We start from the raw sequence: 16,731 nt of genomic DNA, 5'->3' as shown, positions 1-16,731 counted from the left end.
GTAACACGGAACCCAAACCGGCTGCGCCCATTGTGCATAAATGTATTTCGTCCCCCCACACCAAACGAGATCACGACACACAGGTTAAAATATCAAAACAAACTCTGAACCAATTACACTGCTCAAAAAAAAAAGGGAACACTTAAACAACACAATGTAACTCCAAGTCAATCACACTTCTGTGAAATCAAACTGTCCACTTAGGAAACACTGATTGACAATAAATTTCACATGCTGTTGTGCAAATGGAAATGATAGGCATTTAGCAAGACACCCCCAATAAAGGAGTGGTTCTGCAGGTGGGGACCACAGACCACTTCTCAGTTCCTATGCTTCCTGGCTGATGTTTTGGTCACTTTTGAATGCTGGTGGTGCTTTCACTCTAGTGGTGTTATGAGACAGAGTCTACAACCCACACAAGTGGCTCAGGTAGTGCAGCTCATCCAGGATGGCACATCAATGTGAGATGTGGCAAGAAGGTTTGCTGTGTGTCAGCGTAGTGTCCAGAGCATGGAGGCGCTACCAGGAGACAGGCCAGTACATCAGGAGACGTGGAGGAGGCCGTAGGAGGGCAACAACCCAGCAGCAGGACCGCTACCTCCACCTTTGTGCAAGGAGGAGCACTGCCAGAGCCCTGCAAAATGACCTCCAGCAGGCCACAAATGTGCATGTGTCTGCTCAAACGGTCCGAAACAGACTCCATGAGGGTGATATGAGGGCCCGACGTCCACAGGTGGGGGTTGTGCTTACAGCCCAACACCGTGCAGGACGTTTGGCATTTGCCAGAGACCACCAAGATTGGCAAACTCGCCACTGTGATCTTCACAGATGAAAGCAGGTTCACACTGAGCACATGTGACAGACGTGAGAGTCTGGAGACGCCGTGGAGAACGTTCTGCTGCCTGCAACATCCTCCATTAGGTACCGAGATGAGATCCTCAGACCCCTTGTGAGACCATATGCTGGTGTGGTTGGCCCTGGGCTCCTCCTAATGCAAGACAATGCTAGACCTCATGTGGCTGGAGTGTATCAGCAGTTCTTGCAAGAGGAAGGCATTGATGCTATGGACTGGCTCGCCCGTTCCCCAGACCTGAATCCAATTGAGCACATCTGGGACATCATGCCTCGCTCCATCCACCAGTCTGTTGCACCACAGACTGTCCAGGAGTTGGCGGATGCTTTAGTCCACGTCTGGGAGGAGATCCCTCAGGAGACCATCCGCCACCTCATCAGGAGCATGCCCAGGCGTTGTAGGGAGGTCATACAGGCATGTGGAGGCCACACACACTACTGAACCTCATTTTGACTTGTTTTAAGGAAATTGCATCGAAGTTGGTTCAGTCTGTAGTGTGGTTTTCCACTTTCATTTTGAGTGTGACTCCAAATCCAGACCTCCATGGGTTGATAAATTTGATTTCCATTGATAATTTGTGTGATTTTGTTGTCAGCACATTCAACTATGTAAAGAAAAAAGTATTTAATAAGAATATTTCATTCATTCAGATCTAGGATGTGTTATTTTAGTGTTCCCTTTATTTTTTTTCAGCAGTGCATAATTATTTGGGGAAAGGTCGAAAAGCATTAAACATTTATGGCAATTTAGCTAGCTAGCTTGCACTTGCTAGCTAATTTGTCCTGGGATATAAACATTGAGTTGTTATTTTACCAGAAATGCACAAGGTCCTCTACTCCGAGAATTAATCCACACATAAAACGGTTAACCGTTTCTAGTCATCTCTCCTCCTTCCAGGCTTTTTCATCTTTGAACTTATATGGTGATTTGGCATCTAAACTTTCATAGTATCATCACAACGACCGGCAACACAGTTCGTCTTTCAATCACCCAGGTGGGTACCTGCTTCTATAAACCAATGAGGAGATGGGAGAGGCATGACTTGCAGCCCAATCTGAGTCTGAAATAGAAAATACTTATATTTTAGCCCGTGACAACACAGACGCTTGTTTACGCGTGCGAGCAGTGTGGGTGCAATAATTTAATAATACAGATTTCTACATTTCTTTTGCAATGCTCACGCACGCAACGCAAGCGGTGGAGTCAGCCTGTAAGTTTCATAATGAGAACTGTGAAATGATGACCGCCATCTGCATCTCCTAATGTATTGCATAAGGTGACTGCAGGTTTTAACTTAAAACATATTCAAATGTATTGAAAAATAAATAAATTGTTTTGACGCTATTGAAAAACCATCCTGTAGCTTTTTCCAAATTCTCCGGTATACCGTCCAACCCAGCTCCACCAGCATAAGACTGAGGCTCTATCAATTGCTGCAGACTGTCCTCTCCTTCCTTCATCTGCGCTGACCGGAAAGAACATGAAGGGTGAAAACAACATGGTAGAAACTGGTCAAGTCTTTCAGATCAGTGGGCAGGAGAGGTGGCAAGGAGATTACAGTTGAGAAAGAGCCAGCAGAGATGCATAGAATAGTCCATTTCTGAGAAGAACCAGGTTTGTGGCTATTTGAAATCTCTGTTCCATTCCAAACTTCCAGTCCACCTGGTCAGTCTCCAGTCAAACAGCTGTGGTCCATTCCCAGGACCTTTTTTGATTTGTTGTCATGTTACCTGGTCTGTAAGTGAAGAGGTTGTTTGAGGCCCATTTAAGAAAGGCTCTCTCCGAGCAACCACCCCAGGAAGTTGTGGAGAACCTCTCGTACTCTGGATAGGGATGTATTTTGACAGACTTCTGCTGTTCCGAGAGAGGTTTTCGGGTCATTTGTTCCTGTCAAACGGAAAAAGCGTCTTGGCCTCAGCAAAGTACCGCTCTTGGTGATGTACTGAACCCAATGTCAGGTCATACTTTGTGGGATAAATGGTCTGTGTTGGGGTAAGGGAGAGTCTTTAAAAAAATAAAAAAGAGACTGCATGGACTGACTTATTTTCTCTCCCTCTTGCAGTGTATAGAGGCCAAGAAGTCTTGCTGGTATTTTGAAGGTGGATACCCCATCTACTTTATGTAAGTACAACCTGCTACCTGCCACAACATGGTGTACAATGTCCGATTACATTTTTTTCAAATTCTGTGGCATTGTGTTGTGACAACTGCACATTTCAGGGTGGCCTTTTATTGTACCCAGCACAAGGTGCACCTGTGTAATGATCATGCTATTTAATCAGCTTCTTGATATGCCACACCTGTCAGGTAGATGGATTATCTTGGCATTGCACCCGTCTCAACGTCAACAGTGAAGAGGCGACTCTGGGATGCTGGCCTTCTAGGCAGAGTTCTTCTGTCCAGTGTCTGTTCTTTTGCCCATCTTAATATTTTATTTTTATTGGCCAGTCTGAGATATGGCTTTGTCTTTGCAACTGCCTAGAAGGCCAGCCTCCCGGAGTCGCCTCTTCACTGTTGACGTTGAGACTGGTGTTTTGCAGGTCCTATTTAATGAAGCTGCCATTTGAGAACTTGAGGCGTCTGTTTCTCAAACTAGACACTCGAATGTACTTGTCCTCTTGCTAAGTTGTGCACCGGGGCCTCCCACTCCTCTTTCTATTCTGGTTAGAGCCAGTTTACGCTGTTCTGTGGGAGTGTACACAGCGTTGTACGAGATCTTCAATTTCTTGGCAATTTCTCGCATGGAATAGCCTTCAATTCTCAGAACAAGAATTGACTGACAAGTTTCAGAAGAAAGGTATTTGTTGCTGGCCATTTTGATCCTGTAATCGAACCCACAAATGCTGATGCTCCAGATACTCAGCTAGTCTTAAGAAGGACAGTTTTATTGCTTCTTAAATCAGCACAACAGTTTTCAGCTGTGCGAACATAATTGCATAAGGGTTTTCTAATGAGCCTTTTAAAATGATTAACTAACACAACGTGCCATTGGAACACAGGACTGACTGTTGCTCATAATGGGCCTCTGTATGACTGTAGATATTCCCTAAAAAATCTGCCATTTCCAACTATAATAGTCATTTACAACATTAACAATGTCTACACTGTATTTCTGATCAATTTGATGTTATTTTAAATGGACAATAAATGTGCTTTTCTTTCAAAAACAAGGACATTTCGAAGTGACCCCAAACTTTTGAACGTTGTGTACAGTCAAATGATAGTGTCTTTATCAATAAAAATCCATTTTTCGTATTAACACTTCTTTTCAGAAGAAGCACAGTGTCTGTTGAGGCAATCGTCTCATCCACGAGTGTACACAAGTGTCTTTGTCAAGGCTTACCGTACATACTGTTTGTGGGAGACGAGACTGGCCTTTTCACAATGGGTCATCCTGCTTTTGCAGCTTAATGTCACACTCCAGTGAGCTAAGACATCTTGTATTCCCTCTGACCAGGGCCTTAATTCAGACCCACAGCACTTCTCCCTGGCTTAAGCTGCCCATCCATTCTCCCTCGCTGGTAACTACCAGTGTCGGCCGTTGTTCATTAAAATGAGAGTGTGCGCCTCGATGAAGAGATCACCTAGGTAATGGAAGACAACCAGCGTTTGACATCATCCTTCTCCCTGCATACTGTGGCATTGGCAGGAATCAAACTATTTCCAGCAGTCAGGGCACAGGAGTTATCCGTGATTTCCAGCAGTTATCCATGATAGGGCACAGGAAGCGAAGAGTCCTTTGCTGTGCGATCAGTGAAACTCCACTACCATCATCATATACAGGGAAAACTACAAGTAACTGCCAAAATAAAGGAAGCAATTGAGTAAAGGAGGGATACAAAGTATATTGAAAGCAGGTGCTTCCACACAGGTGTGGTTCTTGAGTTAATTAAGCAATTAACATCTCAGCATGCTTAGAATCATGTGTCAATCGCTAGGCTACCTGCCGTGTGTGTGTGTGTCACCAGATCTCAACTCAATTGAACACTTATGGGAGATTCTGGAGCAGCCCTTGACACTGCATTTTCCACCATCAACAAAACGCCAAATTATGGAATTTCTTGTGGAAGAATGGTGTCGCATCCCTCCAGTGTTGGTGTTTCCTTTATTTTGGCAGTTTACTGTATATCTACTGGGGAAAGAGGATACCTAGTCAGTTGTACAACGGAATGCCTATACCTGAAATGTGTTTTCTGCATTTAACCCTGAATCAGAGGTGCGGGTGGCTGCCTTAATCGACATCCATGGCTGTGGCGCCCGGGGAATAGTGGGTTAACTGCCTTGCTCAGGGGCAGAACGACAGATTTTTACCTTGTCAGCTTAGGGATTCAATCACAACGCTCTAACCACCAGGCTACCTGCTAGTGGTTAGCGTCCAGATTATTTACATGAGGAAACGGTGGAGTGAAGAAGAGGAATGGGTGAATCACATCATGCCTCCAAGCTGTTTGATGTCCATTGGTGTCTGGGTGAAAAGGGCTAGTCTTAAAGTCCCAGCCCTGGTTAGAGAGCAGCTCATCAGGGGCCCCAGAGCTCCTGATTAATGTACAAGCCTCTGACTGCTGACTGCAGGCTCTGGAAGGGATTCACCCACAGCAAGAGCTTTGTGCTCTGGTGTTAAGATGCAGGTCCCCCCCCCCCCCCCCTCCCCCAGGTGGCCAGGCAGAAGTTCACTGGGCAGGAACCAATTATAGATAGCGGCGTGTTTTTCCAGGACCTGGAATAGACATTGGATTTGCATTTCACCCCAACGTGGTGCTAATCATCCGACTCATCTGGATGTAATGCTACCGATCGCGTAGAGCGTGCTGTTCCGGGGATGTGGCAAGCCGTAGCCCTGGCACGGAATGATAATGTGGCTGAGTTTTGTTCGGCAGTAATGAAGTGAGGGGCTGTTGCGGTATTGGGAAAACGTGCCCATCCGTTTGAGTGACGCAAAGGAAGTATATGTGAGACTGGGAGAGGTGTCGGACACTTATCTCTTTTATAATCACTGTCACACGAACACACACACACACACACACACACACACACACACCTTCCTTATGGGCAGACCACAGGCTGTGAGTATCGGGAACACCACCTCCTCCACACTGACTCTTTACACAGTGTCCTCAGCACACTGCAGTACTCCCTATTCACCCACGACTGCGTGGCTTTGCACGACACCAACTCCAAGTTTGCTAACAACACCACGTTGTAGGCCTGATAACCAACAACGACAAGTCGGCCTATAGGGAGGAAGTAAGTGAACTGGCATTGTGGTGCCAGGACAATAACCTCTCCCTCAATGTCAGCAAAACAAATGAGTTTGATTGTTGACTTCAGGAAGCAGAGGAGGGAACATGCCCCAATCTACATCAACGGGGCTGCAGTGAAGTCAGCTGTTTTATGTTACTTGACGTCCACATCAACAACGACTTGACATGGACCAACAACACCGCCACTCTTGTCGAGATGGCGCAACAGCATCTATACTTCCTAAGGCGGCTGAAGAAATGTCGCATGCCACCCTGGGTCCTCTCCAAATACTACCGCTGCACCATCAAAAGCAGCCTGACCGGTTGCATCACAGCCTGGTACAGGAAATGCTCCATCCACGACCGCAAGGCCCTCCAGCGGGTTGTGAAGACGGCCCAGTACATCACAGGTCCGTGTGCACACCCATCCCGAACATCTACTTGAAATAGTGCCTGAGGAAGTCTCGCAGCATCATCAAGGACCATACACACCCCAGCCACGAGCTGTTCAATCCCTTACTATCGGGCAGACTGTATCGGAGCATGAGGTCTGTTACCAACAGGCTTAGAGACCGTTTCTATCTACAAGCCATCAGAACAGTTTAACTGGACTTGACCGCCTGCACTGACTCTCCGTACCTTAGCACACATGCACTCATTCATGCACACACCCACACAGACATACACTCACCCACACGTGGGCATATACATTCATGCTACACACACACATCACAACTGCTGCTACCGGACTCTTATTTATTATTGCTAAATAGTACACAACTTAAACACTGGCCCCCCAATTTATTATTGCTAAATACTACACAACTTAAACACTGGCCCCCCAATCCCCCCGTTCCCCAAAACACATGTAAATCATATAATTTGTACCTTCCTTTATTATACTTGTGCTAAAAAATTTAATTATATTCTACTGAGCCATTTACATTGTTTGTATTCTTATCTTTTGTTTCAAATTGTTGTTTCATTGTTGCAGGAACCTGCAAGTAAGCATATCTATCCTGGACGTAGGGCTAATTAAAGTTGATACACAGACACACACACACACACGTGCCTGCTCATTCCCACCCCAGCCCAAATAGGTGGTGAGCTGTAGCAAGCTATCTGCTTTAGTTCGCCAGATGATCGATTTCTGTCGAAGGGAAGAGCTGGTTTTTACATCATGTGTATTTATTTATTCTAAACACATTTCCGTTTGTTGAATTGCAAATTTTTCACATATTTTTATGTTCACTAGCTGGACAGGCAAACGCCACGTAGTACTAAACTGTAAAAAAAAATCTAGTCTAGTGTACTATCTCTGCTGATCACGTCTGCCAATCACTTTATCCATATCTAAGGTAGTAGACAGCTGGTGACATCTCGATCTCCGTCCAACAAACTGCTATCAGGTAAAGTATATATATTTTTTGTAATCTAATTTCACGTTTCTATATTTAGTTATAGAAACGTGATGCTGTAAAATGACTCCCAACTTAGATAACAGCAACCGTGGTAATGTAGCTAGCTTGCTAGTTACAAGTAGATATGTTGGTAACTAGCTCGAAGATGGCTGTATCACTAGCATGTCATTCAGGGACAAGGAGCGTTTTAGCTATTAGTTTAATCCAAGTAATAATTTAATACCACAAAAACCGATAGGACAAGTAGTGTAAATCTAATGAAGTCATCAAAGCAGGACCCACCAATTTCATTCATAACAAATAAGAAATGCCACATTTTATCCCTGTCAATAAGTGAAATAGGATGATTGCAGATCACCCTGCCTCAGACTGTCAGGATGTTCATTTTCTAGCTTGCACACAACATTCCTTTTGCTGCGATTTATTTGATTAATTCTTGTCTCTCACTTTTGTATGACAGGATCTATTCAACTCTCCTGTATCCTGCTCCCAGAGATCAACCAAGTGCTATTCACCAAGCATGGGGTCATTTACTCACCTGTGAGAAGAACCATTCGACTGCAGTTTCAACTATCACTATTTAGACATTGGGACCACATGCATTTTTGCCTGTTGTCTTTTCTTTGTGGGTTTGGTCTTACACAGTCTAGTGCCCTCAAACTCAACTCTGGACCTCGAAGCCCATTACACTGCATTTTTTAATTGTTCCCCTCTCCTGGGACACCAGGTGCTTGCAATTAATGATCAAATAGACCAGAACGAGCAGGCTCCAGACCTTGCACCTTGAAGGGTAAGAGTTGAACACCCCTGATCTAGTGCATTTTAGAATGTAAGAAGAGCCACTACAGATGCTTGTTTGAGCATCTTTATTCATTGTCTCTCACTTTTGTCTCCAATGATCTATTCACCAAGACCTGCAGTTTGAACTAGCCCTGCCGTCACTATTTAGACAAAGACCACATATGTATTTGCCTGTTGTCTTTTCTTTGTGGGTTTTGTCTTACAGTCTAGTGCATTTTAGAGTTGAAGAACACCAACTACAGATGCAAGTGCTTGTTTGAGCATCTCAAAGACTAAATTCAATGTAGTATCAGTTTAACAGGTGACAAACAGAATATTTTACTATTTAAACATGCAGTGGGGAGAATTATATTGACCCTGTCAGGAGCCCAGGCTTTTGCTATAGATGGTAGTTTTCGTGTCTGGACCACAGAGGCTTTAGATTGCATTCTGTTGAAGCCACTCTATACTGGTCAGCTTCATTGGTGACCAGGGTGGAATCCTTTCTATATGCCTATGGGACCTGGGCACACAAATGCTCCTAGAGAGAAGCGGAAATACTGAAGCATGTGTTGATGACAGATCTACAGACTCCATCAGAGGCCCAGGCTTTTGGCATAGATGGATAAGCGATAATTTCTGGACTGCAACATTGTAATATTGTGCCCTCCACAGCACTTGATATGCAGTGTCCTCCTTAATTATTGGGCCAGTGAAGCATTTTTTTCCATCTTTTGGCTCTGTACTCCAGCACTTAGGATTTGAAATGACACAATGATACAGTACATTAATGTGGATGCTACAATGATTACGGATAGTCCTGAATGAGGCCTGAATAATGATGAGTGAGAACGTTAGACGCAAAAATATCCTATTGCGTGCTAGGAATATGGGATCAAATACTACACATATCACCTGTGTAATGATCATGCTGTTTAATCAGCTTCTTGATGTGCCACACCTGTCAGGTGGATGGATTATCTTGGCAAAGGAGAAGTGCTCACTAACAGGGATGTAAACAAAAGACTTGAGAGAAATACGATTTTTGAGTGTATGGAATATTTCTGGGATCTTTTATTTCAGCTCATGAAACATGGGACCAACACTTTACATACTTTTTTGTTCAGTATAAGTTCATTTGCCCCAATACTTTTGTTCCCCTAAAATGGAGGGACTATGTACAAAAAGTGCTGTAATTTCTAAATGGTTCACCAGATATGGATGAAAATACCCTCACATTAAAGCTGTCAGTCTGCACGTTAACCTCATAGTCATTGTATAATTTCAAAAGTGTTGGAGTACAAAGCGAAAACAACAAAATGGGTCACTGTTCCAATAATTGATTGGTAGGTTACATTATACTTAGATTCTGCCTGAGACAACTTTGCTATTTGTCCCTGTACTCAATAAATGGTGAAACACCGTTTGATCGTGTTCTTCGTTCGAATGTACGGTGCCGTAAAGTATTCACACCCCTCCACATTTTGTTGTGCAAGTGCACTCAAACATATGTATCTGATTTCAGTCTTTGGTAGCTAACTATATCTGTTCCCCTTCATCAGACAGCAGCTCGTGTTTTCACACGAGACTGTTAACGTCGTAGATGGAAGTAGGCCATTGGCGATATTTGTCACGAGCAGTATGTACGGGAGTTCTGATAGGTTCCATAGTTTGGAAAATGTACCTGAGCAGACACTGTTGAAACATACTTTTTAGGAGAAAATGTGCAAGAATTGAAGGCGACCCCAACGGGGATCAATAAACTTCTTGTTTTCCAGCTTCGACCCACCACCTAAAATACTTTGTTGTGAACAATCAGAGGACGATGGGGTGAAGTGTGGCTCCCGGCTGGTCCCTGATATCAACCCTAATGTCCTGATGATGACTGCCATATTTCTCTCCCACTGTTATGGAAAATGTTCATTGCCAATTGAGTGTGACAGCCAGGGAAGTAATGTACCCATCCTGTACTCTTGGAGCGAGGGTTTTTAACGTGCAACTTTTAATGTGAGAAACTGTCTTCACTGACTTCTATGGATGTTTCTGCTGTGTTGGATTTTATTCACAAGACCAATACATCAGAGTAAGGGCAGGAAGGAAAGAGGGAGGAAGCTGGAGAATGTTTCCAACATTCCTAATTCACAGAAACCTCATCAAATGTTCAGGGAACCTTTTGAAGAATGAAATCTGAATTGCTGCGAAGAGACAGAAGTGAAATGAAAAGACGGAAGTGAAATTGACTTATTACAGGTTTATGAGCATGGGGGTTTTTCCACTCTTTTTCTTTTCTGTTTTCTGATGACTAGTTTTGCGCTCATTCTCCTGACTCTCGGTCTGTCTCTCCCCAGTCCCTCTCTCTCTCCCAGTCTCATGCCTGTCTACTTCTCTCCCTCTCTTTGTCATGTCTCTGTCTCCTTTACTCCCCCCCTTTCAGATTTAACATTTGCATTGGGGTAAAATCCTGGGTTTAATGATTAGAGAGGACCTTGGATTGACTGTGCTGGCTCGTAAATTACTTCATCTCCCTCTCGGGTTTCTCTCATTTGTCTCTTGTTCCCTTATTCATATCCGGCCATCGCGTGACAGGAACCAGCGGATTACAAATGAGACCGTATATACATGTCTGTCTGGAGCCAGTCACTGCGCCACTTTCCAACCCCATCAATTGCCGCTCGGAGTGTCTCGTCACACACACACACACACACCAGCCCTCCAATTACAATGGCTTTATAACATAGGCCTGCCTGACATAACTCATAGTATACCTTATCAATGTACTGTAGCTAGGGGCCCATTTTCATAAGAAAATCTTCCGAAGGCTGTCGCGGGAGGCATCAAATTTGACTTTGTTTCTGTCTGCACAGCAGGTGTACCTCAGAGGGGAATCGAGGATAGAATAGTGTAGAAGCTTAGTTTATTAAGAAGAGGAGTCTGCTGGAGCGTCTATATGAGACTCTTCATACCAGGGAGGGCAACTCCAGTCTTCGGGGGCCGGAGTCGTGTCACACTTTTTCCCCATCCCTAGTAAACACAGTTCATTTAAACTATACTGAACACAAATATAAATGCAACATGCAACAATTTCATTGATTTTACAGTTCAAATGAGGAAATCAGTCAATTGAAATAAATTCAAAAGGCCCTAATTTATGGATTTCACATGACTGGGAATACAGATATGCATCTGTTGGTCACAGATACCTTGAAAAATAAATAATTCATTAGAAATGCCACACCTTCATAGTTTTAAAACAAACGTATACTAAGTTGAAAAAAACTACAGACAATGACTTGGGTCTAAATGGGCCTCAGGTTCTCGTTACGATATTTATGTGCAATAAAATTGCCATCGATAAAATGCAATTGTGTTTGTTGTCTGTAGCTTATGCATGACCGTACCATAACCCCACCGCCAATGTTGACCTCAGCAAACTGCTCGCCCACACAACGTCATGCACGTTGTTTGCTGTTGTAAGGCCAGTTGGACGTATTGCCAAATTCTTTAAAACAACATTGAAGGTGGCTTATAGAGAAACATTGAATTCTCTGGCAACAGCTCTGGTAGACACTGCAATCAGCATGCCAATTGCATGCTCCCTCAACTTGAGACATCTGTGGCATTGTGTTGTGTGACAAAAGTGCACATTTTAGTGGCCTTTTATTGTCCCCAGCACAAGGTGCACCTGTGTAATGATCATGCTCTTTAGTCAGCTTCTTGATATGCCACACCTGTCAGGTGGATGATTTACCATGGCAAGGAAAAATTCTCACTAACAGGGATGTGAACAAATGTGTGCAGCAAATTTGTGAGAAAGACATTTTGTGTGTGTATGGAACATTTCTGGAATCTTTTATTTCAGCTGATGAAACGTGGGACCAACACTTTACATGTTGCGTTTTATATTTTTGTTCAGTGTATTTGCATTCTAAACTGAAGATCATGATTTAGTTGATTATTGGAGTCCGGTGTGTTAGCTGGGGCAAACGTGTGACACCAAGCAGGCCCTGGGGACTGGAGTTACCCATCCCTGCTCTATATAATCTAGTCTAATTTATTATTGATTGGATGGGTCAGAAAAGTATACTGCTTAAGAGACTCCATATGTAAGGCTGCCACTCACAGTTATGCTGCATCCCTGTAATGATGGTGCAGGGCAGGGGGAACTGGGGAGGGGGGGCTGTGGCTAGGGAGGAGGGGGTCAGGGAGGGGGGGGTTTACAGGGAGGGTTTTCTGGGTGGAGAATGACAAATGGGTGGGTTTCCCTGTGGGTCCTGCTTTTTTTTACACATCCATGGGCTTATCAACATGAAATATAACAATTGATATCATTAATATAGCATTCCTTTCTGATAAACTATGACACCGCTCGCTAATCTCTTGGAATTTGAAAGGCCTAAATTGTTCTATGAAACGTTCCAGCTGTCTTGATATCCAAGCAAGAAAGCATATTGATTTAGCAATGCTCCAAGTCACACACCTGCTCCACAATTATCCACATAGAATACAGAACCATTTGTTCAAACTGGCTGCTTTTTAATCAGCTATAAACAAAACTAAGGGTGTAATCATAATGATACATAAGAAACTCAATCACCATCCTTGGTAAAGGCGAAGACCGAGAAGGCAGAATCACTTTCCTTAAATGCATCCATAATGTAAAGAAAATTGCCTTTTTATTCATGTTTCACGTGTTTCCAAATTCACAAGATCCTACATTTTTTGATTCTCTGAATAGCAAATTGTTGGAATTAACTTAATTCATGAATGCCATTTTGGACATACGGGGCTGTGGAACGGTCGTTAAGACACTAACAGCTTACAGACGGTATGCAATTAAGGTCACAGTTATGAAAACTTAGGACACTGTCATGACTGTCCTGACCAGGTCAGGTTACAGGAGACCACAACCCTACAGATTATCTCTCAACCCCAACGGACGAGGTGAGATCTAGGGGTCTGAAGATGTGGGGGGTTTTATGACCCCTCACGCCCCTGGTAAATCTCAGGCCACAGACAAATTCCTTTGTCCTGTTACTATGGAGAACCAGCCTCAGAACATTAAACATGAAATAAAGGGACTTTGTAACAATGGTTTCCGTCAGCCACAATGGTGGTCATGACAATAGATGGAATATGAAAATGTATGTCATTTTTGTTTTGTTATTAAAGGTTAATAGATGACGTTATTACGAAAACATTGTAATGTGAAGAGTTTTCCTAGTAGATGTTTGATGTTTATACATTGTACGTTGTATGGAAAATATCCAAATCAAAGAGAATGTTTTGGGGAAGATGAAATGTTAAGTTAGTTGACTAAAATTGGATTTGAATACAATCTAGACCTTGCCTCATTAACTTGGTACGCCCAGAGAATTGCCCTAAAGGCGGTTACGCCCACTTCTGACCCAAGGGTATAAAACCTGTGAGTATAGAATTTACAGACAAGACTACGTGACCCAAGCTGCAACAAGGTCTAAAAAGTCAACGAACCCAGAACGCAACGCAAGTTTGAGGACAAAAATATTTTTCTACCCAAGCTACGGATGAGTAGCTGTGTCTAAGCGGGTGAATTCAAGTCAAACCACCTAGCCTCCATCTCCCATCAAATCGTAGTATCTAAAGGGTTTCATTCAGAGGTGTCTGTCCTCAGAAGACCCCTTCCAGAGCAAAGGGTGAGGGAACAGACTCCTAAGGCAAAAAGGACACTGACATCGGGAGGACGCTCAGAGAGGTGCGCCGGAGTAGTGCGTAGCTGACAAATTCACCCAAATGTATATTTCTCTTGTGTACTTTCTTTTTTCTCTCTCTTTTGAAATCCCCATTGTGGGTAACACGCGCCATAGTGTGTTGGCCCGTTATACTAAGTTCTAATCAATAGCCTATAATGTGTTTTGTCTATGTGTACTTTTTTTTATCATTTTAGCTTTTTAGTAAACAAATATTCAACTAAGATTGGTGTGGTACGAATTCATTGGTGAGACCCGGGTCCGTGCAGATTCACGGGCTATACGACTTTCAGAACGAGATTGGTAGAGGCAACTGGTTAATTAGCGGCTGTTGTAAAATCGATATTCTGATATTCTTTGAGTTAACTTGGGAAATAGAAACTCCAATTAAAAACTAGTTTTCCCATGGTGCCCCAGGTTGAGTTAATAATTGCTTGATTCAGTTAATCACGCAATTAGAAACTTTAATCATTCGATGAACAGCAGTCGTCACATTAACTAATTCAACGTCACGACAACACTAAAGAGGCCTTTCTACTGACTCTGAAAAACACAAAAAAAGATGCCCAGGGTCCTTGCTCATCTGTGTGAACGTGCCTTAGGCAAGGAGGCATGAGGACTGCAGATGTGGCCAGGGAAATAAATTGCAATGTCCGTACTGTGAGACGCCTAAGACAGAGCTACAGGGAGACAGGACGGACAGCTGATCATCCTCGCAGTGGCAGACCACGTGTAACAATACCTGCACAGGATCGCTACATCAGAACATCACACCTGCGGGACAGGTACAGGATGGCAACAACAACTGCCCGAGTTACACCGGGAACACACAATCCCTCCATCAGTGTTCAAACTGTCCGCAATAGGCTGAGAGAGGCTGGACTGAGGGCTTGTAGGTCTGTTGTAAGGCAGGTCCTCACCAGACATCACCGGCAACAATGTTGCCTATGGGCCCAAACCCACCGTCGCTGGACCAGACAGGACTGGCAAAAAGTGCTCTTCACTAACGAGTCACGGTTTGTGTCACCAGGGGTGATGGTCAGATACGCGTTTATCGTTGAAGCAATGAGCGTTACACCTAGGCTTGTACACTGGAGCGGGATCGATTTGGAGGTGGAGGGTCCGTCATGGTCTGGGGTGGTGACGTTAAGACAATAACAGTCATCGGACTGAGCTTGTTGTCATTTCAGGCAATCTCAACCCTGTGCGTTACAGGGAAGACATCCTCCTCCCTCATGTGGTACCCTTCCTGCAGGCTCATCCTGACATGATCCTCCAGCATGACAATGCCATCAGCCGTACTGCTCGTTCTGTGCGTGATTTCCTGCAAGACAGGAATGTCAGTGTTTTGCCATGGCCAGCGAAGAGCCCGGATCTCAATCCCATTGAGCATGTCTGGGACCTGTTGGATCGGAGGGTGAGGGCTAGGGCCATTCCCCCCAGGAATGTCTGGGATCTTGCAGGTGCCTTGGTGGAAGAGTGGGGTAACATCTCACAGCAAGAACTGGCAAATCTGGTGCAGTCCATGAGGAGGAGATGCACTGCAGTACTTAATGCAGCTGGTGGCCACACCAGATATTGACTGTTACTTTTGATTTTCATTCCCCCCCTTTGTTCAGGGACACCCTATTCCATTTCTGTTAGTCACATGTCTGTGGAACTTGTTCAGTTTATGCCTCAGTTGTTGAATCTTGTAATGTTCATATAAATATTTACACATGTTAAGTTTGCTGAAAGTAAACGCAGTTGACAGTGAGAGGACGTTTCTTTTTTTGCTTAGTTCACTATCCACACGCAACCAATGTATACGCTCTGATTTACAACGTCATTGATGCCTGACGAGCACATAAACTGAAAGCAAAAGAGTACACATTCTACTCAAACAGACACAGAACATTCTCCCAGATCGATGTTATATTATATACACCTACATTAAGAAAATAGAAATTCAACATGCGCTTGTCTGATCATCACGCTTGCTACTGCCAACTATGTCAGAATCTCCCAAAAGAGCCACAAGATGGCATTTCATCATTTCATTACCCAAAAATCCTACATTCTGTGATAAATGTGACATTTAATTAAATTAATTAATAATGATCCATAATAATTCAGTCAATGACCCCCATATTCTGTGGAATGCCACCAAAGGTTTTAATACAATAATTATACTTTATTTGCATCTGGGTTGAATAAATAACAATTAAAGAAGATATCAGAATTGGAAATGTTAACTGCTTTCTAACGTTCTCAACAACATTTTTTGTTCCAGACCAGGTAGCTATTACTCTTTCTAAAGTCGAGACACCTTAATTTATTGATAAGACGGAGAGCAGAGTTTGCCATCCATAGTTGGACTCAACTAACTACTTTCACGGTAATCGTCCCAGTCTTTTACTGGCCAACAAGCTACACAGTAATGATCAATTAGCTGATATCGCAACTATTGAATCTGAAACGGGGGAATTAGTATCAGAACCCAAATGTATCAGATTCTCCCGCCTCTATAAGAAACTGTACACCTCTGATTGTAAATCCACACCAAGCCAGAGTAAGTCCTTTCTAAAATAATGAAGAATGACTCTTCTATAGGCAAATCCCCTGGATTGGACAGTATTCCTCTTGAGGTCTATTTGAAATGTTTGAATCAATTAGGTCCACTATTGTTTGAAATTATTAACACAGCAATTCACAAAGGTTCATTTGGGAGA

The 16,731-nt window shown here is 43.5% G+C and overlaps 1 protein-coding gene across 2 annotated transcripts in view; it reads left to right on the top strand.

Moving 5' to 3' along the window:
• Nucleotides 1–16,731, top strand: part of LOC110489804 (VOPP1 WW domain binding protein) — a 95,190-nt gene that overhangs the window by 32,151 nt on the left and 46,308 nt on the right. For both annotated transcript variants that reach the window (XM_036944071.2, XM_021562725.3), the window contains exon 2: nt 2,916–2,974. In XM_036944071.2, coding sequence (XP_036799966.1) covers nt 2,916–2,974 — 59 coding nt within the window. The remainder of the gene's footprint in view (nt 1–2,915; nt 2,975–16,731) is intronic.

This window comes from Oncorhynchus mykiss, chromosome 15, assembly GCF_057628025.1.
Source record: "Oncorhynchus mykiss isolate SJ-2025 chromosome 15, ASM5762802v1, whole genome shotgun sequence".
NCBI classification, from domain to species: Eukaryota; Metazoa; Chordata; class Actinopteri; order Salmoniformes; family Salmonidae; genus Oncorhynchus; species Oncorhynchus mykiss.
This window is presented reverse-complemented; position numbering and strand designations above follow the sequence as displayed.